Here is a 27,780-nt window from a genome sequence, read left to right on the forward strand (position 1 = left end):
TTAAAAAAATTAAACAATGTTCCCTGTTGCATGCCAGACCCATCAGAATAGTTAAGCATTTGCACGGACTGCAGTGAGTTAGAGTTATTTTGTATAGAAATAATTGTTTAATAGTTTATGATATAGGGTTACTCAATTTATAGACGAATTTTAAGCCAATTTTTAACTTACTTTTTAAGCACATTTAAACTAGTTTCCTAAACAGAAAGTAGCAACCAATGCGAAAAGGCTGGTTTTGCCACTAGTGTAGTACATGTAAGAGCATATTACTTTTATATTTCAAAAAGTAAGTTCAATTTAATGTAACAGCACAATCAAAGATTAAATGCGAAATATTCATGAAAAAACACTTTCAGGACACCCAAAATACTTCTCTTCGTTTATATTTCTGATTGAAACTATTATCATTCCTGATGTACATAATGCTATTGCTTCGCTTATATATCCTAATGTATATAAGATTTAATTTGAAATCCATAATGCTAATGCTTTCTTTAAAAATATTCGCAAATTATATATTAATGATGATATTGCAAAACACTTTGCAAACGTATTTTCATATATAAACATTGATGTGTTACTGCTTATGTTAAGAGCCATTAATACGCAGATTAGTTTAGAAAGTCCATTAAGGGGCAGAATCAAGAGTTTTCCGCATTTTACCGAGATAATGTGCGCGTTAAGGGTTTCCGTATTGTTAAAGTTCAAAAGTTTCTTTCCTTCAATCAATTCGATTATGATCTTTACATAGCAATAGGAAAGAAAGTTAAACTAATCGACTTGCAACTTTCTAAAATATTCTAACAAAAACTCCCCATCGAGTATAACTATTTATCCACAATGAAACTATAACTCAATTGGTTTCATTTAAATGTAATCTCCTAAAGACAGAAGAAATCCCGGAAGATCTGACAGGTGTTGGCGAAATTTACAGATGCCAAGATGTTCCAAAACTGCAATAATAACGGAGTGCAACTATCTAAGATACAAGAGGTCCGTTGAGAGGCAACCTAATTAACTTCCGAAGAGAGTTTGTCTCTGCCACTACTCGAATTGAACTGAGAGCAGTTTGAGTTTCTGCGACGTTCAACTAGAGGACACATCTCAGATACTCCAAAAGTTTTAGGATAACTCATTATTTGAAGGAATAAATATCGCGAGAGGCCCTTCAACATAAAGGGCAAACAAGCAATCTTTCTCTGAATGTTAGAAGATGAATGTTAACATTTGGAGAATAAAGAAATAATTAGTGTTCCGATCGTTGTAGTGCGGCTCAATTACTACTTATTTCTAAACTTGTTGCTTAATACGATGTAGATGAAATAAATATTTTGCGCATAATTATTTTTTTCATGTTACTCAGTAACTTATTTTATTTCATTTTATAACCGTCGTTGAACAGCCGACCCAATCTTCGGGTTTATGACAACTAATAACAAGCTTAAGCCCGTCCCGCCCCCGTAAGGGGGCATCCGGGGGCACTCCGAAAGTTCAAAGTGAGCGTAACAGTTCAATTACATAAGCAAACATATTCAAAATTTTCAAATTAGAGTTTTAACAAATAGGTGGAATATTAAATATGAAATCCAGAAAACAGTGCTACTTAGAAATAAACTAAGCAAACAAACATTACAGAGAAAATAAACAGTAACAATCAGAAGAGATATTGATGCCGCATCTTCAGTAGGGGTGCAAAGTTAATAAAAGGAAGCAATTTCACATGGAAAATACAGGATATTTGTAACTCAGAATATAATTACGGCTGGCACAACAGTACTAAATTTATCAAATTCCAGTAATTATTATTTATTTATTTTTTAAACAGAAAGGACATATATATACCATATATAAAAACTCTAGGAACACAAGTGATTAAAATTTTCAAAATGAGGAATCACATAGGGGCAGAGATTGACAAAGCATGAAATTAAAGCAGCACCAAAAAACATTTTAAGAGAAAATTCAAGTAATAATCAAACCATAACAGGTAAATTAATAAGCCGTGATTTAGGTGTATTTTTCCTAACAAGAGGCAGCAAAAGGCCATCAGGATTCAGGGAGGTGCCTTGTTACTAAACAATTTTCTTATTATTTCCTCAATTCCCTTTTTTATTTTAAGGTTTGACCAATGCTGCTTTATAAACTCGTAGGTGGTTTTTGAATGAAAAAATTTCCTAATGTGCTTAAAATTTGTACACTGGATTAAAATGTGTTCCCAATCCTCAACAAGTTGACAGGTACTGCACAGCTCAGCTCCCCCAAAAAACCTGGCTTGATGTTGTCCATGACAGCCGTGATTAGTTAGGAATTGATTTAAAAAGAAATTCCCCATGATTTTCCTCGTTTGAACTTTCGGGAGGAGCTCGAATGTGTGCCTTCCCTTTGTGAAGCTGTCACTCCATCTCTCCTGCCATTCAATCAATTTTTCGCGTTCCAAAGTTTTTCTTGCAGTCCGCCTGCTAGGATCTTCAAACAGGTCGACCGTTGATCTCTCACAGGCTAATTTGGCTAACCTATCAGCTTCTTCGTTGCCCTTATGGCCTGCATGTGCTTTTATCCAATGTAAAGCGATATTGTTTGTGAATTCTTGTTTTATTAAGTGGACTAAATACTCTTTAGAGTTGCTGCTTTCCAAAGCTTGCAGGCTAGACAGGGAATCCGTATAAATTGAGATATTGTCTGTAATTCTTTGTTCTTTAAGCCAACGAATCGACTGGAGAATGGCCCATAATTCAGCCTTAAACACGGAAACGTGATCAGAGATGCGAAAGGTTTTTCTTTCAACAGGTTCTCCCTCCAGATAGGCCACGAAAGCGCATCCTGTCTTAAACTCATTGTTAACTAATATTTTTGATCCATCTGTAAATAATTCTAGTCCTTTATAAGTAGGTAAATGCAGTTGATATTTAAGTAAAATTTCTTCAGCCGGATGATAAATATAAGGTGTAGGTATTGGTTTATAGATTATATGTTCTTCTTCATGTTGAAAAATATTATTAAGTTGAGCTTCTATGTTTACTGCCATATCTAGAGGAATTGTTCCAGCAAGTACTTGGAGAGAGTCAGTAGATGCAGTCTTGTATGCCTTAGTGATAGACAGTAAAGAAGTTCTTTCCATTTTTTTCAATCTATTAATGATTCTTACCTGTTGGGAAAACCAAATTTCTGCTCCATATAAGATAAGTTTCTGAGTGCTGTTTAGGTAGATGAATTTCCGAACATCAGGGCCAATCCCCCAGTCGACCCCAGAGATTCTATTTAGTTTAGCTTGAAATTTAGTAACTTTGCTATAGATAAAGTCAAGGTGAGGCAACCAGGAAAGCTGATAATGCAATCTAAATCCCAAATAATCTATGGTTTCCCTCGTTGCAATGTTAGCCCCACAGAGTTTTATAGTTGGTCGTCTTGAGACCCGATTGGCTTTGGGAAATACAATCGTGACAGTTTTCTTGGTACTGAATTGAAGATTGTGAGACGTAGGCCAATTTTCAAATTTCGTCAAAATCATAGTGGCTTGGGGTTCAAGTCTATCAAGAAATGTTCCGGTGAGAAGTAAAAGGAAGTCATCTGCGTATGCGATTATTTGCTCATTAGATTCCCTTTTCATATTTAAAAGAGTGTTCGCTATAAGTAGCCATAAGATCGGTCCCAGACTTGAACCCTGTGGGACTCCTCTTACTAGAGGTCTCTCCAACTTCTCATTCTGGATATCAAACAGGATCCTTCTGTTGTCCAAAAAACCTGAAATCAACTTAACTAAGTCATAGGAGCAGTGACAGGAATTCAATTCTTCTATAATTTTGTTCCATAGGACGCTATCAAAGGCACTTTTGATGTCAAGGGAAATACCCAGTGCGTGATGTTCATTATCCTTTATTTTCTTTATGACAACTAATGCTAAACTTCGTAGCTTTGTAATTTTAAACCCAATCCAGAAGACAAGGAAACTCCTGGATCAAGTATTGGGAGAAATTTGCCTTCGTAGTGGACTTTTTGATGGAACTAACCCGCATTTGCGTTACATGGAAAGGAAGAAAACGAAGACCGCCCATGGTTAGCCTCCATGATCCGTCTACCACTGAAAAAATTTCACTTCAGCACTGTGGTCGGTGCAAGCCGGATGCGGAATTCGTATCGACCAGCCATCGCCGGGATCGAACCCCGGTTCACCTCATTGGAAGGCGAAATCCCCTAAATGTATTATTAGTATTAATTTTAGTGATAAATAAGTTGCTGTAACTCACTGCAATGTGAAGAGTTGCCTTTTTAATAATAGGGTGTTCTGCAGTTCCCACTTTTTATATGCTGAGTTGTTACTAAGTTTCCGTAGGGGTTTTTTTTTTAACTTTTTTAAAAACTCAAACTTTGGGAATATTCTATTTTTTCTGCCATTTTCCTTGATGTTTGACTCAAATTTTCGTGCAAAATATTATCTAATTGATTTCCGATTACTCAAAATTATGTATGAAATGATGTATGACCAAAACGAAGTGCATCTATGAAGTTAAAATTTTCCTTCTTAAACTTAGCAAAGCAATCACAAGTGGTTATTATGAACTTAAAACCTAGATTATAAGCTAAAATAAGAATGTGTCGAAAATGGCTATATTTCTCAAACTGACATTCTATTTTAATGATATGAAAATTAACATAGATAAACTTTAAAAAAACAGAGATTCGGGTAGAATAAAACCTCCTCTGTGAATGATCTGAACCATAATGCTTGCGCAATATTAAAATTTAAAAATAAAGTTTTAAAAAAAAACGGATGAAACTTAACCGGCAACCCAACATATTGTTCTTGCTTTCGGGTTGTACTTACCTAATTTTAATGTAAAGTACTACACGCTGGTCAAGTTGTAACGTAGATCAAAAATGACACCTTAAAAGAAAAAAATTTGTATGTCCCATTTTCGTGGGTATTTTTTCACTTTTAAAGCAATAGGCAGCGTCAATTTACTTAGTATATATTAAATAGAATTTAAAACATTGTGGCTCAACAAATAAAAATTCGCCCTAAAGTAAATTTGAAATTCCATTTCTTTTTAAACAACCGAAAATATTTTTAAACCACGAATGTGCCTTTATGTACATTTTCTGTATAATTTTCTTAACTTTCAAACTACTACTAACTAGCATACTTTTAAAGAACGTCTTTGAGTTTAAATAATAGAGTCAAGTTTGTTTGAGTTGAGAGTTTATTATAATTAAGATGCAACAGTTCATAGACCTTAGTATATAATACTTTTCGTTTAAAGGTCTAAAATCTTACGAACAATCTTTCTCATTCATAAAGACGTCAACTAAAATATGCTTTTGCATTGCCTCAAAAGTGAGTTTGCATTTAAAAAATTTAAAACCTGTTGCAAAAGAAATATGCATTAAATATTCCAGCAGACGTCCGTATACAAGAGATACACAAGAGTTTTATATGCTAGTTATGAAAGAGATACACTTGAGTCTTATGTCTTAGTTATGAGAGAGATACCCTAGAATTTTGTTTAGAATTTTTCTAATTTTGAGAGCTCTGCCATACCTGCCAACTTTTAATTCCTTCAATTATGATTTTTCCCAGTTGTATTAAAACGGAATTAAAATTTCAATTTTAAGCAACGAAATACGTTGTAATTGAAAAAACTTGAGCTGAAATAGTTGAAAGAAACGCATACTTATATATATATGCGTAAGTATTTTAAAAATAGTGGTGATCAAAATGATTTAAAAATCAAGTTTATAAAAGAAAAAATAGTATATATTTACTACCACTTTAAATGTAAAAATAAAATTTTACGCCAAATGCGTAAAAGTTGGCAGGTATGGCTCTGCGAAGACCAATTCTTTGCTATTCCTCAGCCTGTCACAGCCTAGATGGTAGGGAATTAGGCCTATGTCCGAAAGGTCGCGAGTTTGATCCCAGCCAGTCGAAGACCCAGCCCGTGAACAAAATGGTTACAGATGCACACTAAATCTGCCACAGTTACAAAATTTCCCAAGTTACCATAACAAATCAATACCTCTGGGTACTAGATCAGAGATTGATCTTGCTGTCCAGGTCAAAATTGCGATATGTGGGTGGATGATGTGTGAATGTGTCCTCCCTGTAAAACAGGGTGTGACGTATTAGAAGTCCAAATTTGTTCTGTCCGTTATTCTTGTGGTCGAAAATGCATTTATTTCAGATAAAAATGAATGAACAGATTAATCAAAGTATTGTCCATCGCTGGCTACTACTTTTCCCACTTCTCAGGCAATTTTCGAATTACATCTCGAAAAAATGTCCCGTCTTTTGAGGCGATCCAAGTTAGGCGTCAATTTTCAATATCTGCGAAAGAAGTGAACCGTTGACCTACCAAATCATGCTGCATCCATCGGAACAACCAGTAATCAGAAGGAGCAATGTCCGGTAAATACCGCGGATGTGGTAAAATATCCCACTTAAGCGTTTGCAAATGTTTTTTTACGACTTTTGCGACATGAGGCAAATCGTTATCATGCAGCAGAAGAATAACTTTGTCGTATCTTTGCTCGTATTCCGGCCCTTTTTCTCGTAATGCACGGCTCAAGCGGATCAATTGTAGCCTATACCGATTCTAGCCTATACATTATAGCCCATACATTCTTGAAACATCGAAACCGTTCCCTACATGATTTATCAGTCGCAGCATTGTCACCATAAACTTCTAAAAGCATTCGATGCTCTTCAACTGCACTTTTCTTGCAATTAAAGCAGAAACATAAAACCTCCCACAAATGCTTATTAGTTAGCACAAAATTTGACATATTCAACGAAGTAAAAAACAGGGTTTTTGTTTGAAACTCAAAGCTATATAAACTGAATATTATTTACGGATGTCTAACCTCTCTGAAACCACCGAAACCAGCAGCCACTATGAAACATTCATAACAGCCAGAGCCATCTTTTGAAAACGGACCGAACTAATTTGTACTCCCAATATATATACATTGTCTCCGGATCATCCTCAAAAATGTTCTCCAGCCCGTCGCCAACAGCCCATTGTGCAACTCTAGTGTGACGTAAATAAAAGCACCAAGTACCTCAGAAGTTCTTTGGTCTACTCGTAGATGTAGTCCGAAGTCCGGTTTTTCTTAAAATTCATACACTTGTAGAGCCCTGTAAACACAATTGAAGGTCAAGGGAGGGAAAATAGTTTACGTTAATTTTTTTCACAAAAATTATTATTGTGTCGTTTTCCATTGCGTTTTGAAGACTACTAAGTTTTGGTATACTAATAGGTAAATCACCTCTCCTTCAATAGATTTTTTATTACATAGTGGCTGTAGAAAAACACTTCTTGTTCGCGTGCAAATTCGTTTTTTTATTCTCAGGTCAGCTTTCATGGACTTAAAACCATTTTCCCCCTTGGTTTTCATTTGTTCTGATTGCAACTTTACAATAAACTCAATAAAGTTTTTTGTTTCGCTGACATTTTTGAGTATCAATGCATAACAGAGATTTCATTAAAAAAAAAAACAATTTTTTTTTCTAATTAGAATGAAGCGTTGAGATTAGTTTTCCAATTTCGTGAAATTTTGATTTAAACTGAAAAAACGGTTATTGGAAAGAAGAAAACTTTTTGGTAGAAATTAGCAAGTTTTTGAATTAAAAAAATAAATCTTTCATGCTTAATGCATCCTTTATATAATTTTGTATCCATATATTATGACTAATTTATCTTAAGTGTCTTATCAGTGGCAACATTTGGTAAATTAAGCAATATATTTCCGTTTGAAGGAATGGCATTTTCCATCTTTTCTCAATGGAAAAATGACTCTAGATTTCTATTTAACTGCAATTGAGGATAGTGTTTTTCAGCTATGAGGTTTTATGCAAACTAAATGTTTGCATTTATGATAGCACAAATTTTTGTTGTAATTTAAAAACAAAAGAACTATTGCGTACTTAAAGATAATTATTTATTATTCTCACAAATAGAGAGCGTATATATTCAATATTTTTTTATAAACTAGATAAGTTTCTCGACAGCATTGGATAAATAATCATTAATAATAATATGTTAATAATAATAATCATTAATACTAATAACGTTAAATAAAAAAATGAAAAAATAACGAAAAAGTACTTAAAATTGCAATAACCTTAAAAAAAAGCTGGAATTTCGAGAAGGAAAAAAACTTACGTTAAGTGCGTAATTGAAAATATTCTATTCGTAACGTCCAATTTCAACTCTGCAGTTATATGCGGATGAAAATAGATTGGTTAACATGGGTTTTTTTTACTTCAAGCTTAACAATTGATAAAAATCAAACCTTATTTTTTTCGATACATATATATATATATATATATACATACATATATATATATATATATAGATAAAATCATATTTCTTGTACATTTTTCTACACACCATAATTTTAAATTTCTAAGTCTTATAGATTTTTCCGATTTTTAACATAAGGCAACAAAAAAAAGTGACAAGAGAAATTTGCAAAAAAAAAAACTAAAGCTTTCAATAAATTAAGAACAAATTAGATAACAACATGATCCTTTCATGGCCATGGATGTAAACAACATGGCCTTTTCAGCATGTCAAATTTCAACTCTGTAATAGGATTTTTTAATATAAAGAGATTATTTCTACACTTCACAAAACAACATCCTACTTTTTTTAACTCTCTCAACGCAAATGAGTCATTCAACAAATGATTTATGAGGAAAATTTATGAATAATATATTTTTACAGCTAGTTTTGCAATCACAATATATTTCTTAATATTTTTAATTTATTCATAGACTGGCCTAAAAAAGCATTAGTACATAAACCAATAGTTTCTTGTTCAAAATACCTTTTTTACAACTATTTTTAAATATTTTTTTTTATAATTATTTTCGATGCTGTTTGTTTAGCAAACAAATACATTTTTTATTTTTGTTTGTCAATGCAGTTGGTATATTACTTACTGATTAAACAAATTTTTTTTCGTTAATTCATTTAAGATTTTTGAAACTTTAAAGTTGTTTTAGTTTTTTTAATTTTGAAGCTTTTTATATTATAAACATTATTTTACATACTATGAATTCTTAAAAAATGAAAAAAAGAAACTTTTATTAAAATATTTAATCGATCCTTTTCTTATTTTAATTACTACTTTTTTTTCAGGTTTACAAGACGAGATAGTTTTTTCATGCTGGCAAAAAATGCTGAACAGAAAGAAAAGCAAAGTTCGACGACCACACCTCCATCTGTGCAATTTCCAACCCTTTCATCATTAACGACACCCTCCCTACCTCAAACTACCTATCGAGAGGAGCAGTCAAGTTCGTATCTATCAGAAAAATTTAAAGAAGTAAGTTATTTTCTTTCTAATAGATAACTATACTCTGTTGCAAGTTAAGAAAAAGCCATTATCTCTAGGGAGAGAGCCTGTTTACATCTAAGTATACGCCAAATGGATGCCAAGCAACCAGCGCGAACGTATACCAACATCGCCAAATCAGATAAAAACGTTGCACAGTCTTCCTTATGCTCTTGCAACGTCGTACAGTTGTTTTTTTCTCAAGAAAGAAGGTTCTCCTTATTTATCGAAATAAGTCAAAAAGTCTAGTATTAGAGTAGACTTCGAAACTATAACCTTTTTTTAATAATTCTACGTTATATATCGTAGAAGATAGCACGAATTAAATTTTTGTCTGACGTGTTTAACTTTAAAATTTTTTTAAATTGTTTTGAAAGCATATTTATATAATTTGATTACTAAATAAAACGGAACTACATTCAGTCGCTGATGGTACTTAAATCCTATACCTCAATGGTCTTTTCCTAACTCAACAGAGTATAAGTATTTCTGGGAGTTAAAAAATGCGCATATCAAAATTCAACGTTTCGTAAAAGCAACAGTTTTAGAATTTGAATGAAAGTTAAGTATCATAGAGTTCAGATGAAATGAGAGCTGTTACTCTTAAAATAAATGTTCGTAATGTCGTCCTCTTTCACTAATATTAAAGTGTGTCCATTTTACCGAATTTTAGAGGACAAACCTAATTGCATCAATTAATATTCAAAATTACGCTTTTCTTATTCAAAATGCTACTTTTGTCGCACTCTAATACTTTTTTTTTTACAGTCGTTGAGTTTTTTAAAATCTGGATCGCAGCTCAAGATGCGTGTTTATAAAAATGAAAGCAGATTAATCAAAATGTGTGTTTTAGAAACTGAACGCAAGCTCACAATGCGCGCTTATGAAAATTAACGCAGCAAGAAATGCATGTTTTCTGATAACGGACACTGCTTGAAGTACGTGTTTACGAAAATGGACACCGCTCGAAACGCGTGCTTACGAAAATGGACACAACTGAAAATGCACGTTTACGAAAATGAACATAGCTAGAAATGCAAGTTTTCTGAATATGGACCCTCGAAATACGTGTTTACCAAAATGAACACCGCTCGAAATGCGTGTTTACAATAATGGGCCTAGCAACACTTACTGCTGCCAAGGCCAGAAATATAAATAGCAACCCTCGTACTGAATTTTTAATTGATCGTTCTCTGTCTCAGATCATATCTGAGTGTCTGTGAATGTATGAATGGGTCCACTATGTAAAACGGGTTGTGACGTGCGTGACTGAAATCGTATTCTTGGCCATATATGGCGCCATTTAAAAACAAGAAACGCACCCTCTGCCTTAAATTCGCTTGAAGCAGTCTTGCCGGCATAATAATACACCGTCTGGCATAATATTCGTGCGAGTATAATGTTCGCAATTTTGCAAATGATATTCAGTCCAGATATGATAATGTTTCTGTGTACAATGTAAAATGGTTTACAACGCCAATTCAAATGTACAGTGTGCAACCTCAAATAAACTAGAGCAGCCGATATTTTAAGTTGCGACATAAAACACGAAAACGAACTTCCTCTGATTGAGCATACTTTTTTATGATGGATTCAGATTTCTAAATCGAAAGAATTTTGAATTGTTTTAATGTATATAATGTTTTACATCATTTTTAGGAATATAATTGTACATGGCAAAATATAAAGTTTGAGCGAAATCGGCCGAATAGTTCCTGCGAAATTGAAATTTTAAGAAAGTCGCTTATTTAATATCCGATTGCTCAGAAAAGATTCTACCAATATTGCTCAAACTTTGTATTTTGTCTTGTAAAATCATATTCTTTAAAATGATGTAAAAATTGCATACCTTACAAATCAGAATATTTTTTTCAACTATTAGTAAAGAAAATGATAAATATTTGCTAAACGTTATTTTTTGAATTGAAATATTTTTGGATAAGCGAATTTTATAATTGCGTGCAAAAAGTTTTCAATTTGCTTGAAAAGTTCTCGATGCATGTCAAAATACCCAAAAAATATAAAATTAGCATTAAGTGGCCCAAACCTTGAATCGCTCTCCTGATCAAACTATGAGAACCATATTTCCCAGATTGCGGCTATCCCTTATATTTTGAGGTCTGAAATCCAAATCCGTCAAAAAAACGGTATGTGTATTCAGAGAAAATACGTTTTTGTGCCTAATTTCGTGATTTAAGTTATCGTCTGCACTAATTAGTGAGCATATTTGAGCTCAAACCTTTGACTTCTAGAACGTGAATATCCGATATCATGAAATCAAAAGTTATTCAATGTGGTCCTTTTTTTTTTTTTNTTTTTTTTTTTTTTTTTTTTTTTTTTTTTTTTTTTTTTTTTTTTTTTTTTTTTTTTTTGCTGACTGTACAACGTAAATTTCAATTGGCATTGAAAAGTTTACATAATTATGAAAATCAAATTAGTAATCATATCATGTGGATTTCTCTCCAATGAGAATGCCTGAAGCAGTAACATTTTTTACTTTAATTTTTTAAAATTTATACGAAAATAAATGTGTGTTTGTAATAAGTTTTAGTCTGTTTTTCTCTTTGAAATTTTATAGAGCAGTGAAATTACGATGCCAAATATTTTTTGGTTAACACTGGTAATAGGGTAGTTAATTTAAACTCTACCATTAAGAAAGGAAAACTTCAAAGAACAATATAAAAGACATTACATGCAACCCTTTATTACCTCTTCTATCTTTAGTAAATGCTTAGAATCCCGAATTCAGTTTGACAGAATAAAGCATCGAATCTTTTAACAGGCCATTTTCCTTTAATAAACGGCAGCTGGGCTACAAAAACGTATGTTATTGCCACCAATAACGTGCGGATCATTACTTCAACTGCACATATTTATCCAACAAACACTTTCGGTTTCTAGTCTCTTTGGACCAATGATGTGGGAGAGCTGTACGTTCCTTAACGACCATTATACACCAATCTATTCTAGATGTAGAGAGCGGCTAACGGCAAAAAGAATCCCTTAATTCTTAAAGGTGGGCAGATTGATTCCTTTGCCTAGTTGTTCGCTTTAAGATTCTTTGCTAGTTTTATGGAGGTAATGTCTTCTTGTTTTTTAGAGTTAGGTTGATTTGAAAGTAAAGGAGTAAAGTTTTGAAACAACCAAAAATTGTTAGGCGTTAAAAATGTTTACTTACATTCTATATTGAAAATATATTCAGAACTTTACAAAAAAATTTTAAAAATTTTGTTTTACATGTATCTATATATAATTGAGAGACATGATGGCTCAGGGGATAGAGCGTTCGCCTTCCAATGAGGTGAACCGGGTTTATATCCCAGCAATAGCTGGTCTATGCGAATTCTTCATCCGATATGCACCGACCACAGTTCTGGCATGAAATATCCTCAGTGGCAGACGGATCCTGGGTTAGAGTCACCTTGCTGTCAGGCTAACCGTGGGAGCTTCAATCGGTCTACCTCTCTATGCAGCGCTGGTTAGTTTCATCAAAAAGTTCTCCATGAAGGCAAATTTCTCCTAATACTTGATCCAGAAGTTTCTTTATCTTCTGGGTTGGTTTCAAAATTACAAGGCTACGCAGTTGAACATTACGGAGTCGGTTGTTCAATGACGGTTATAAATATAAAGTTAAGTTTTTATTATTTACTACAATTCTCTGCTTAAAACAATAATATATTTCAAGTTTCGGAGCTCTTGTCACTATCGTAATATATGTGCTGCGCATTTTCTAGAAATTACTAACAATATAGAACTTTTAAAAATTGTGCTTCGAGATTTCCTAACAGTTATAAAGCTATTGTGATGATTTACAGATATGTCAAAATAGTTCTATTTATTTTACTATTGCTCCCAGTTTGAAATATTTTTGGAACCCAATGAGCCCTTTATACAAAAGTGTCTCGTAAACTTAATAAACATCTTGCAAATCCTTCTTAAAACATATTTATAAAACATATATATTCTTGTGCGTACATTATAACTAGATTCATGTATGAGAAATTTTTTCTAAAAACTACCAACTATAAATATCAACAAATAATATTATCAAACTGGTGTAACGATTTTTAAATAAATAATACAGTTCTTGAAATAAGTACCAAATAAAAGTACGTGCACTTTGTGAGTAAAAATTGCAAATACAATTAACGAAGTAATTGTCGGAAAATATTACGGTATAATTTATTAACGTATACTCGACATCTATCTCCTAACTCATATAAAGATTTCTGACTCCCATGTAGCATAATGCACACTCCCGTACGTAGATTCTTCCTTTACTCGGTAGAGTAGCGGTTCCTAATTTTTTTCATCGACGGAACTCTAAACGATCAAGCTTCTTTTGACAGAACCACGACTTTAAAAAAAAATAATTAAGATTTCTGACTCCCATGTAGCATCATGCACACTCCCGTACGTTGATTCTTCCCTTACTCGGTATAGTAGCTGCTCCTAATTTTTTCCATCGACGGAACTCTAAACGATCAAGCTTCTTTCGACAGAACCACGACTTTAAAAGAAAATATTTAAAATTTCTGACTCCCATGTAGCATAATGCACACTCCCGTACGTAGATTCTTCCCTTACTCGGTAGAGTAGCGATTCCTGATTTTTTTCATCGAAGGAACTCTAAACGATCAAGCTTCTTTTGACAGAACCACGACTTTAAGAAAAATATTTAAGATTTCTGACTGCCATGTAGCATAATGCACACTCCCGTACGTAGATTCTTCCCTTACTCGTAGAGTAGCGGTTCCTAATTTTTTTCATCGACGGAACTCTAAACGATTAAGCTTCTTTTGACAGAACCACAACTTTAAAAAAAAATATTTAAGATTTCTGACTCCCATGTAGCATAATGCACACTCCCGTACGTTGATTCTTCCCTTACTCGATATAATAGCTGCTCCTAATTTTTTCCATCGACGGAACTCTAAACGATCAAGCTTCTTTTGACAGAACCACGACTTTAAAAAAATATTTAAGATTTCTGACTCTCATGTAGCATAATGTACACTCCCGTACGTAGCTTCTTCCCTTACTCTGTAGAGTAGCGGTTCTTAATTTTTTTCATCGACGGAATTCTAAACGATCAAGCTTCTTTTGACAGAACCACGACTTTAAAAAAAAATTATTTAAGACCTTGAATGTGCTGAAAAAGAAAAATACAAGTTAATTTAGAAACATTTAACGTAAGTAGTAGCAGTAGTACTTAATTTACCCACACTAGAGATGCATAATAATGCAGAGAATCATCTCTGAGAATGGTCTAAGGACAAGCCATCACAATTTTGATCCTCTGCAGAGGGGATGGTTTCTCCGCTTTGGTAGTCCGACGACCTGAGTGTTAAGTCGAGTACTTTATGGTAAAATAGTTTAACGAGGACCAATACCGCTTACTATGGTGTCTACGCAGGCTGAACAAAATGGTCACTCACCCACTTACTGACCGCTGTCAGCGATGCTTGTCATCGGTGTTTTACTAGGAAACGTGTCCTTACAATCAGTCCACCGTGGGACGTTTAAATGCAACAAGGTGTATTTAATAGTAGTTATTTTTTAACTGTACTTTTATTGTTTACGCTCTATGCTAGCCATAATAGAATAAACGGGTTGCTAAATTGCTAAATTTCAAAATTAAAGTACAAGGAAAACTATACAATTTTTACTTGTACTTAAGTTACTTATACTTAAGTTAGCTTAACGAAAATAAAAGTAAGTATTTTGTTAATAGGAATTTCCCTACCCATAACGAAAATTAAATTGTTTTTATATGTACCCATACGTTGTCCTGCAACATTATAAAATCACGACTTTGTCTAGCATTTTATGTCAATTAAAGAAAGCTTTGAATTATTTTTTAAAAAGAAAGCAGTTAGATTGTACTAATTAATTCACTTCTAAATTTATGAGTAAAATGAGAAAAATTAAAGTGTGAAAAAATTATTAAATGCTCTGCTACAAAGTTATAACCTTCCTATTAATTTTTTAAACAAAATGTATGGCATTTTAAGTTTCAAAAGCATTTAATTTGGGTTTTATAGATTATTAAAAAAAACACATATTGAGCAAGAAATAATTAAATATTTCATCCGAAAGGGAAAGAAAACAATTTCGCAGGTTTTAAATTATTTAATAATCCCATTTAATAATCTCGCATGATATTTATGCCTTAAAAATTAAAATATAAATAAGTATTCTTAAATGCAGACTAAATATTTCCAATTTCAGCTAATGAAATGAAAATAAATTAAAATAAATGATGTAAATATAAAATAAATGAAATAAAAATAAATGTTCTAATGAAATGAAATTCCATGATATTCCTAGAAAAACCTTGATTTTGGGAAGAATCTCGATGCAAACAAAAACCAGTGGATAAAATTTTAACAGTTTGGCGTATTTTTTTAGGGTTATTGGCATAATCTATCCATTTGCACAGAGGAAGATGAAACTCCCATCGCGACAGAATATCCCGAACCTTTCAGAGAGAAGAAGAAAAAGAAGACATCCATGCTTCAAAGAGCACTCTCTGAAAGGACCCGGACCAGAAGGCTTAATTATCAAATGACCAGCGACGAAGGCAGGCCGAAAATATCATCACCCCAAAGATACCAACACTTGTCGCCCTTCCCAGAGCAGAAACCAGGCAGTTCAGAAGACAGAAATATTTCGAACAATCCAGTAGATGCTTCTTCCATACCCACAGTGAGTAATTTCAATTTTATTAAAGTCCACTAAAATAAATTGCTGTTATATTAACTAACAGTTATTTTGTAACAGATAAATTTTAAAAAAATGTTTAATAAGTCATGATTCTTATGAAATAACGTTACAACTAATCTCTTAGAATTGGCATTGGCGATAGCAATTTTTTAATACTTCTGTTTTCTAGTTAGTTGCTACCTTCCTTCTCGCTCCCGTGAAAATGACGGGGTGAGGTTTCGACCTTTATTTCTCGCTCCCGTGATATTTCCCGGCTGGAGTATTCAGTAGTAGCGCGCCAATAAGACTAAAACTTATTCAATTCTTTTGCCCGGAAAGCATTTTATTTCTTCTTTTACTCACCAGATGTCAGTACCTGGATATTTTTAAGGTAATTGTTGTTAGTTTATTTTAAACTAGATGTCAGCACTAATCAAAGAGCACTAATAAAAAAATTGGCACTTTTATGACAGTTTTCGTGAAAATTAACTGATCGTTGGGGGGTAAAAGTATTTCCAGACAGATTCTACTGTTTTCAATATATTTTGGAACACCACCAAGAGTATAAGGGTTTTATGTATCATGTGTTTTCATGAATTTTCATTGTTTTATACACTGTAAGAAATTCCGGATCAAATTACGGTAAAAAGTACCAGCACTCAAGGTGATGTTACTTTTTGCTGTAAAATCTATTTTTATAGGAACATGTTACCATACAAAATATCTGATATACCGTAATTTTACACTAATAATTATCGTAAAATCACTGAATCACTCTAATTAAATAATTGCTGCAAAAATTACGATAAAAATATTGATTTTTATTGGATGATGTATCAAAAGTGTCGGTATTTTATACCGTAATTTGATCCGGAATTTCTTACAGTGCACTTCTGTGTTCTTATCAAAATTTTCAGAAATTTGCAGACAAATTCACCTATTTTCAATAAACTATAAAACTCACAAAGAGTATTAGAGTTTTGTGTAACAATTGTTATCGTGAAATTTTATGACTTTATATGAGATAAGTAACTAGTAACGCATAACCATGTACTGACATTTATTAATCGCAGTATAATTCGAAAAACTGTGCTTAATAATGTAAAATAAAGCTATAATTATCTAAACCTAGCTTTTTGTTTTCAATATGCCGTATTCTATTCAACTTACATAATTAGGTTTAGTAATTTTAAAAATTTTCAACATGATTATTGGGAAAAAATGATATTTCTGTCAGAAAAACCTTATTAAATTTTAATTTAACTAAAAAATTTGAATTGATTTTTCAAGTTTTTAAATTTAGCTGACCTTAGTGGACAAAATTCTTAGTGTCAAATCATTTGTTGACGTTTTTTTTGTGTAAAAAAATTATCATGTTAATATTTAATTAATATTTAATATGTCAATGTTAATTAATAATGTTAATAATTAATTAACTTAAACTTCTTTTTGTGAATCACAGTAAAACAGCTGTCTTTGAGTAAATCTACTGTCTCAAGTTCACTAAAATGTCACTTAAAGCCTTTTTCCACAAAAGGCTTCAACTTATAATTTACTTATTCCATCAAAATTTCGAAAATGTCATTTAAAGCTTTTTTCCCCTAAGCACTTTAATTTACAATTTACGTATTCTGTAAAATTTTTATAATGTGAATTTAAAAATCCATTTCTAAAGAAATCAATAAAGACTTAGAGAAACAGAGGAAATAGTCGATTTAAAGAATCATCATGGTGTGCCTTTTTAATATGCATTCACTAAGAAAATAATATGCATTCAAGGTACGCAAAGCTCTTAAAACATGATAAAACATTACCTAAAAAACTTTTCTTTCAATAAAGGAAAAGCAATTTTAAAAGTAATACGATTCAAATCCAAATTTTTTCTTAAAAATTGAAAAACTTTAACCACAATTTCCTACATTAATCTTTATTTTAAAAGGAAATAAAGAAGAATGTTTCCACTTTTTTGCTTGTTTTTAACTCTTCGTAGTCGAAGTTCGAAAAGATTAATGAATTTTATCTTTAAAGTATTTTTCATTAAACTCATTCATGCCGCACAAATATATTGATTACTGAGTTCGAAAAAAAAGGAGCGAAAACACAGAAATAGACAGTTTATTTTTCTTCCGTTCGAAAAGAAAGTATCCTAACTGCACGTGATGTGATTTAATATCGAAAAAGAGAATCATTAGAAGAGTTGAGCACTCTTATCAAGTACAACAAGAGTAAATCCTTTTAGACAGAAAATTAGATTTGCCAAAGTGGAAGAATTCCGTCTATCTCTTTGTATTTTTAATGGATTTTATCATCAACGAATCAGTAAAAAAAAAGTTAATGTACGATGTGAATCGTGGAAGGTAGGGAAATTAATAAAACTATTTTAGTTTTACATGTTCTAAGCTACATTGTACAATATTTTTGTAATTGTATTTTGATTCATATTATTGATAAAATTGCATAATTAGCGCAAATTTCTTATGAGAGTTACTAGTAAAAATACAGCTGCCTGCAACAGGAAACGTTTCCGTAGTAATAGAAATTTGGCTATTTTGTGTAGTTTCCAATATGTCCACATACACTGTAAAAATTTCTGATCAGATTACGGTAAAAAATGGTGCTTTAGGAGGCAGTACTTTTTATCGTAAAATCCATTTTTACAACAAAATTTTACTGAACAAAAAAGCTGATATCTATTTAAATATAGTGATTCTGCAATTTTACAGTAAATATTTCAGTAAAAATAACGACATTTCAGATTTTTTGTTATGGTAAAAATAGATTTTACTATAAAAGTGAATTTTACTGTAAAAGTGGATTTTACTGTAAAAATATATTTAGTGATGAAAAGTTCCAGCAATCAAAGTGCCAGTACTTTTTACCGTAATTTGATCAGAAATTTTTTTACAGTGTAGTTGTAAAAAAAGTTTCATTAGTTCCAAGCGGAGATGGAGCGAAATACGAAAAAAGTGATTGGGACCGTATTTTCCGTATTACGGCTAGAAAAGAGGATTTTGAGAGTCAAATCCGTCGATACCAAAAGGTATGATTATTCAGAGACAGAAAATTTTTGTGTTCAATTTCGAAACTTAAAGTATCTTCCTCTGCACTAATTAATTATCATGCTTAAGGTTAGGCCCTTGAACAATGAACAATGACTATTAAGTCCTATTCGTGATAATCCAATCTGTAGATTAAAGAGGAAATATTAAAACTTTTAAAATGAAATTTTCCTCTTTCTTTACTTTCCTTGTCCATCTTTCAAACTACAATGATTTGTCGAATTTTGGGAATGCATTTTTAAATTCAACGTCCCAAAAGAATTGAAAGTTGAAAATCACTCTAACTTATATAATGGCCAGGACTAAAAAGCAATCTCAGTTGTTAGAAAGTTACGATTGAAATACGCTAATTAAATGTTTATACCTAAGTATAAGATTACAGACACAAAAACTAACATTTTTCCAAAAAAAAAATTTTGACACATTTGACTTTTGGATCTCACAACTATGGGATACTGATGATATCGAAAGCATATTTCCAATTGTTCACTGTAAAAAAAATTCCAGGTCAAAGTACGGTTAAAAGCCGTGTCCGAAACCATAAAATCCATTTCCATCCATAACCTTAATTCCTATGGGATGCGGAAGATTTCGAAAACATATTTCCAATTGTTCACTGCGAAAAACTTCCGGATTAAATTACGATGAAAATGACTGTAACCATAAAATTCAATTTTATCGGAACCTGTTACTGAACAAAAAATCTGATATACCGTCATTTTTACAGTTACAATTACAGTAAAATCACTGAATTACTCAAATTAAATAAATAGTACTTCAAAAATTGCGGCATATTTACAGTAAAAATGAATTTTACAGATGATGTAATGGATTTTAAAGTACCAGTACTTAATGCAATTTGATTCTAAATTATTTACAGTGTTTAGCGAAAGGATCAGTCTAAATCTTAGTCAGATCTTCTCAATAAAAATTGCATTTTTTTTAAGAAATGCAAATAAATTTGTACACCTACTAACCACTAACCTATCTGTAGCTTAAAATGTGATCATTAAATCAAAAGCTATTTGATGAGATTTTCTTTTATCTAAAGAATAACCATGTGTTATACCATATTACGTACAAAAAGTGAGAAAAGAAAATCTTCATTAAAAAGTATAGCACTTTCTGAGTTGTGTTAAATTTGTACTGTATAATATACAGTGCTATATTATTAAATGCTATACAGTGTATAGCATTTAAACAAAACGATTTTTTTTTATTTGGCGTATAAATCTCCTTAATCCTTTTACTCGTTCATTAAGAGCCAAATAATCCATAATTTAAAACTAAAAAGGAATGATTTCACTAAACAGTAGAAATAAAAATAATTTCTGAGCATTTTATTTTCAGCTTAATTAAAATTACCTATTAGAAAGATTACAAATATCTCAAAAACTATTTGAAAAATTTCGAAGACAAATATTGTTTAAAAAAAATGTCATCGCCATTTTTTACTGTACATTCTTATATTTGAGCTCCATTTTCATCAAATTCAGCGAATTAGCGTCCAAAAATCTAATTACTTAAAAAAGCGAAATTCGTCGTCTGTCTCATTAAAGTAAAAAATTAAATATTCCTTTTTTCTTAGTCTGTAATTTCAGTCTACATCAATATTACCTCCCATGCCTCTCTGTCAAGAATATATCATTTACTACGTCATGGCTGGGTAACCAATGAAAAAACGTTTTCACGTCACATGATGAATTACTCGGATAAAATGCTTTTGTTCATATACCGCAAGATATGTGATTATGGATGAGAAGTTAGAAAAATGAAGAATTCGAAATTGTCTCATTACTATCAGCACAGGAGCGTGAACAATTTATCTTAGATATAAATAAGGGAAATTTGCAGTTGGCAGGCTTTATAAAAGATAAAGCTTTTAGAAAATATTCGAGGCGTAAAAATCAAACGATACAGAAAAGAGTGGTATTATGGAAAGTATCACCTTTAGTCTTAACTGATGAATTAATTATAAAGTATGTAAATTTACAAGGAATATAATGACAATGGGGGGGGGAATTAGTATAATGTTAAAGGGCATGCTCATTGGTTAAAGGGCTAATCCTATGCAGAGCGATGAAAAAAATATGATATTCTAATTTTTTAGAAGTAATATTATGCTTCTCTGTCTTTCAACAATGCTAATTTTTGAATATTTTGACAAAAGTAAGAAAGGTCTCAATGCTACATTTTATAACTTTGTCGAGTTGCTTTATGTCAAAAACAGTAAAATTATGGTCAATGCTCTATAATAACATCAAAATATATTATTTTATTTTTGTTTAATTCTTGTTTTATTCTTATTTTATGTTAAAGGGCATGGTCATTGGTTGATGAGCTAATCCTATTTAAAGCAATGGAGAGAAAAAATATATGATTTTTTAATTTTTTAGAAGTAATATTATGCTTCTTTGTCTTTCAACAATGCCAATTTTTGAAGATTTTGACAAAAGTAGGAAAGGTATCATTTCATAACTTTGTCGACATGCTTTACGTCAAGAACAGCTCAACTCCGAAGCCGTATCATTTTGAATCCAACCCAAAATACAAAGGAACTTCTGGGTGAAATATTGGGAGAAATTTGTCTTCGTAGAGGACTAACCCGTATTTGCGTTACATGGAGAGGAAAACCACGAAATTCTATAACGGTTAGCTCGATGGTAACGGGATTCTAACCCATAATCAGTCTACCACTAAAGAAATTTTACGTCAGCACTGTGATCGGTGTGATCCCGGAACAGAATTCGTATCAAACAGCCACCACTGGAAATCGAACCTAAGTCACCTCATTGACAGGCGAACTCTCAGTCCAATGTGCCACCACAGTTCTACTTGGGAGAGTTGTCGAAAATTCAATTGGCAATAAATTTGGTTTGCAATGCTGAAAAGACAATCGTCAATTTGTAAGAGAAAAAACAATTGCAGGATGCTTAAATTTGAGCCCTCTATTCAGCCAGAAAGTGGTCAAAACTTATTATGACAATAAATAGCACTAATATAGAAATAAATTCTTTCTGTAGAAGTCAGGAAATAATTGAAACGAATTTTGTCATCAGACATGGAACTCCAGTAGATACTTGAAAGATCCAATTACTGAAAATATTGTTTAAATTTTAATTAATTCATATTTGCACCATCACTAACACAAAAATAAGTTAATAAAATAGCAAATAAAAAGCCCCGAAATTATGCATACACAAATTAATAAGTCATTTGAAAAATAAATAGTTATCAAAACGATGTAAACGTGTCCATAAAATAAACCAATCAAATTTTTAATTATAATTGGTGTCTGTGTGTATATGAATCATATATAAAATTTACTGCTAATAATGGAAATTTTCCTTTCTTTGTGACAGTGCTTAAAATTTCCGTCATTTGTTTTTCAACTGTATAGCAAGAGGAAATATTATATAACAAAAGAAAAACATCTGTCTAGGTGTTCAAACGGTAGCTCTAATAGGCACGAAATTGAACACGATGATTACTATCGATCTAGCACTTTCAATTTATAATTAAAAAGAATTTCATTATTTTTGTCTTAACATATTTTTACACGAGTTCCCAGAGATGCTCTTAAATTTATAATAAATTCATTAAAAAATTTTATTATCATTCCGGGTGTCCCCATGGTTTCCTATATTCTGATTAGGAAACTGGTTTTTAGTCTCCCTTCTACTAAGTTACTTAACTAATTCCTCAACAAAGGGCGCTGCTGAATAGAAAAAATTGGGAAGCAATGCTTTTAAAATAGTAACCATAGGAAACAACAACGTAGCGCACTCTGAGGACAACATTAATGTATGCCCAGGCAAATATTTTAAACTGGCATACAGAAGATTATTATTTATAGTTTTTCCTAGTAACAGTTAGCAGCGTTAACTGTTAATATAAATTATACCTAATGAACTATAAAGATGGTTTCCTAAGCAGAACGCAGTAAACCATGCATTCTTCTTTTCATAAATTATTTTTATTGAAATCGTCAGCCACTTTTAAGACAACGGTATTATTATACACAGAAAAAATATTCCCAAGGATTTTCTGACGTTTGAAGACGGACGTTAATTTTGACGTTACTTTTTACCGTAATTTGGTCTGGAATTTTCTACAGTATAGGTAACCCTGACTCACAGATCCTCAATACATAAAGCTAGACAGTGATGGCTTAGAAACAAAATAAGTGTCACAAATAATAATATTTATAATGAAAAAAAAATCGTTTCTTATTCTATTTGGAAAACCGAAATAAGAAATGTCAAAGTGCAAAGAAAAGAATGCATATAACATAAAATATATTTATGAGAATTTCGGAATGTTGATATTTGAGGATAATTGCAATAAAATATAAAGTCAAATACGCTTGTGAATAGTCATGGTGGTGTTCGAGTCAAACAGAATTGTTTGTACAATGTAATTATGCAGGAATAAGGATATTGATCCCGCAGCCCCGCAAGTAAACAATTGTTGATAAGTGTAGTAAAGAAATCATTAAATCATACGTTGGATTTCTTGTCTTCATAAATTTCTTATTTCTGCAAATCGTTATTTTCTCTTAGTTTGTTATCCCGTTGTAAGTTTAAATTTTTGTAGTTTAGAGATGATTATATGCCGTTTTCTAATGCTCAAAAATATAAAGTGTTTCAAAATATCGTCATTTTTAAATCTTTATCGTATGAATTGTTTGGAAAATGGAAAAAATACTTATCCATTACAACAACAACACGAAAAATTATTTGCTTTCAATATATCGTTTTTCTTTCAATTCGTTTTTTCTTATTTTTTTTCATAAAATAAACAAGTTCTATTTTCTTTTGGAATGATTTTTTTAATCTATTTCACTTATTTATTTATATTCATTATTATTATTTATTTATTTTACTTATTTATTTATTTTCATTATTTATTTATATCACTTATTTATTTATATTAAATATTTATTTACAATAATTATTTGCAATAATTATTTACTTACATTAATTATTTATTTTTTCGTTTTCTACATAACAAGATATTCAAAAGACTATAAAAAAAGTTTAAAAAATTCTGCTCATACCTCTAAATGTATCAATTCTCGAAACTGTATTTTCTCAGTTTTTTTTTTCACCATGTTTATATCAACTTGCCTTCGTGTATATCTGTTCGGGTGGAATTTCGTAATCGATTTTAAACTAACTTCCCGACTAGCTACGAACTTCAAATTTGACACATAGTTCAGAATTGGATGGCAATGCATGAAAATGAAGAGAAAAATGCGTACGAAGTAAAATAAAATTAAAATTGAAGAAAAATAAATATTTTCGCGATTGTCTTTTGTTGTCGATTCGATTATTTCAAATTAGTGTCACATGTCAGTTGAAAAGTTTTGTGTACAGTGAAAGAAAAAATTGATTTTGGAAGTGAGTACAAAAAAAATCAAAATAAAATTTTTAAAAACCACGTTTTTGTAGTGGAGAATAATAATTAAAAAAACAAAAATTTTAAAAATGGAAAACGTGGGGAGCATGAAATACATAACAGTACATATACACATAGATATACACATTTTCTTATTTATGCACATGCACAACCACATACACATATACATCCACATACACATGCATATGCACAAACATATTCCACATACACATCTACATTCAGATACAATTACAGATATACATACACACATTCTCATGAGCACACATACTGTTACTGTTATGTATTTCATGCACCCCACGTTTTTCGTTTTCTAATTTTTGTTTTTTAATTATTATTCTCCACTACGAAAACGTGGTTTTTAAAAATATTATTTTTTTTATACTCAAAATAGCAAATGAGAATGAAGTAAAAGGAAAAGTAGGATTATAATATGAGTATAAAATACCACTTTTAATACACAGAAAACTTCCTTTAATTGTTGCTAGAAAATTATACAAGGGTTTTAATCAGAAATTCGCCACCCTATTTTTTATTAATTCATATACCGACCACCATATCTTCGCACTATCATAATTTGTAGATCCGTAATGAAAACATATAAAGGACTTACAAAAACGAAACAAAAAGTCACTTAAATATCAAATAAAGAGAAACTATCAAACAAATCAAAGACTTAATTTTCAAAGCTCTTTCCTTTCTCGGAGACATTTTAAGCCCATCGGACCAAATAGTCACTTAAATATCAAATAAAGAGGAATTATCAAACAAATCAAAGACTTAATTTTCAAAGCTCTTCTCTCTCTCGGAGACATTTTAAGCGCAACGGACCAAATAGTCACTTAAATATCAAATAAAGAGAAATTATCAAACAAATCAAAGACTTAATTTTCAAAGCTCTTCTCTTTCTCGGAGACATTTTAAGCGCAACGGACCAAATAGTCACTTAAATATCAAATAAAGAGAAATTATCAAACAAATCAGACTTAATTTGCAAAGCTCTTCTCTTTCCCGGAGACATTTTAAGCGCAACGGACCAAATAGTCACTTAAGTATCAAATAAAGAGAAATTATCAAACAAATCAAAGACTTAATTTTCAAAGCTCTTCTCTTTCTCGGGGACATTTTAAGCTCATCGGACCAAATAGGAGTCACCCCAAGAAAAAATTGCTTATGCATCATTAAGTAAGACATAGATACTTATATTCTTTTGGTATAAGCCCGATAACTAAAATGAGTACCTAAGTAATGCAGCATGTTTTAGCATTCTTAATCATCAAGCACTTAGAAAAAAAGTATTGTCAAAACTACTAGAATATGATAAAATTTACCATATTTTTGGCTAAATGGGAACACCAAAATGGTCTGTAATTTTTACCGAACGGTTTGGTAATGATTTTGGTAAATATTTAACAATAAAAAGCATGGTTTTATAATTGATAAAATGTAGTAATTCTAAAATATTTTCCCATTACTTTTCCACTATCCAAATTCTATTCTAAAATTCCTATCTAATAATTCTGGTAAAATTACTGAGCTGTATAGTAATGACATATCTGCTAAAAAAAACACTAGTTAATAAAAGCAAAATATATAGTATTTCATTTAATTCATAAATATATAGTATTACCATTAAATACAAATATATAATTTCATAAATATATAGTATTACCATTCATTTGGTAATTTTTCTATTGACATAGTAATACTTTGCCGGAAATTCTGGTTTTAAAAATTATAGTTCTTATTACCAGACATTTAGTTAAAAATTAGAAATTGAAAAGTAAATTTAATCAAGTCAATGGTTTTTATGACGCGCAATAAGATATCATAATAAAGCTACCAAATTTTATCGCATATTATAAAACTTTTTTGTTGGGGAATTCACCAAAACCATGATTAAAGCACTTCGGAAGAAGTTACAAGGCTTTTTGGTGCTCCCATAGAGGTGGAAACATGGTAGAGTTTACCATATTCTGGTAGTTTTTACAAAAAAAAATTTCTCAATACAGCATATTAATTTTCAACCATTCTCGTAAATATACCTTTATTAATTTCCTATGCTTGAAATATGTTGATAATATATAAAATCTCGTATTAATTACTTAATCCTTTTCAAGCGTAAGGATTAATACTTTTCCTAAGCAACGAAGCATCAAGTTATTACAAGTTATTAATTACTGTACCTTAAAAATCAAAACAACTTTACTTGTTTATTTAATGAGTTTAATAGAACATATAATAAAAGAAATCAATAAATTCTAAGCAGTTGAAGTTATAAACGATTCTTCTTTTCTTGAAAGAAAGAAAAAACCTAAACAAGATAAAATTCACTTTCTGAGATGAATGAGGTAAAGATTTAAATTGCAACTCTCCAGTCGTTTCCCGCAAGGATTAAATTCTTGCTGAGAAAGACGAAATTAATTCTTTTCACGGAAGATTTAAAGAAACGAACGAACAAATATCGTTTATAAAAAAAAGAGCCTTTGTTACTTAAAGGTTTCCTTTTATTGATTTGAAAAAGATGTGCAACACAGCTGCTGAAATGTTCTGTACTTGTAATTTTTTTCTGTCCTTTTTTTTAAAACTATCTATGCTCTCAAATGAATGGAACCTTCACTAAGTTATCTCACTTATCTGATTCTAAATTCTTGTCTCTTCTCTTTTAAAGAGATACTTAAGCGCTTGAAAAAAGAACTTAATCAAAAAACAAGAAGAAGTTATTTACAATACTTCATATTGATATCTCATCTCCGAAACAAAAATTTCTAGTTTTGATATCATTCATTATTTTTAAGTATAACCTCCTGTTTATGTTTCAATAGTAGTTTTTATTTTTAAAAAAAATTCAAGTTTAAAAGATCTCAGTTAATTCATTATATTTTTCTACTGAATTTAAATTTTATCAAGTTGTTCAAGTAAATCAATTGTTCTATGAAATATGTTAAGTTTATTTAAAAAATCAAGTACTTTTAAAATTTGCTTAATTTTAATGTTTATAGAAAAAAAACTAAAATTCCACTATCCAATGATGATATATTACTAAATTTAAATTTTCAATATATAATGTTGTTCAATTTTTAATGCTGTTCAATATTTAGTACGACCTAGAAATTAATTAAGGGATCCAAGTAGATTCGGCACAATTTTTTTCTTAAAAAAAGGCTCAATTAAAATTGTAATTTTATGATTCGTAAGCAGGGGTCCTAAAACTAAAACTATGAATTTAAAGTACAGTTTAAATTTTTTTCTCGAAACTGTA

At 31.0% G+C, this 27,780-nt stretch overlaps 1 protein-coding gene across 1 annotated transcript in view; it reads left to right on the top strand.

Annotated features, from left to right (window-relative positions):
- The window catches only part of LOC107437838 (uncharacterized), a 327,128-nt gene that overhangs the window by 115,287 nt on the left and 184,061 nt on the right, over positions 1-27,780 (top strand). Inside the window, exons 3-4 of the mRNA XM_016049967.3 lie at positions 9,141-9,327; positions 15,748-16,044. Coding sequence (XP_015905453.2) covers positions 9,141-9,327; positions 15,748-16,044 — 484 coding nt within the window. The remainder of the gene's footprint in view (positions 1-9,140; positions 9,328-15,747; positions 16,045-27,780) is intronic.

Source organism: Parasteatoda tepidariorum, chromosome 4 (assembly GCF_043381705.1).
Source record: "Parasteatoda tepidariorum isolate YZ-2023 chromosome 4, CAS_Ptep_4.0, whole genome shotgun sequence".
Classification (NCBI taxonomy): Eukaryota; Metazoa; Arthropoda; class Arachnida; order Araneae; family Theridiidae; genus Parasteatoda; species Parasteatoda tepidariorum.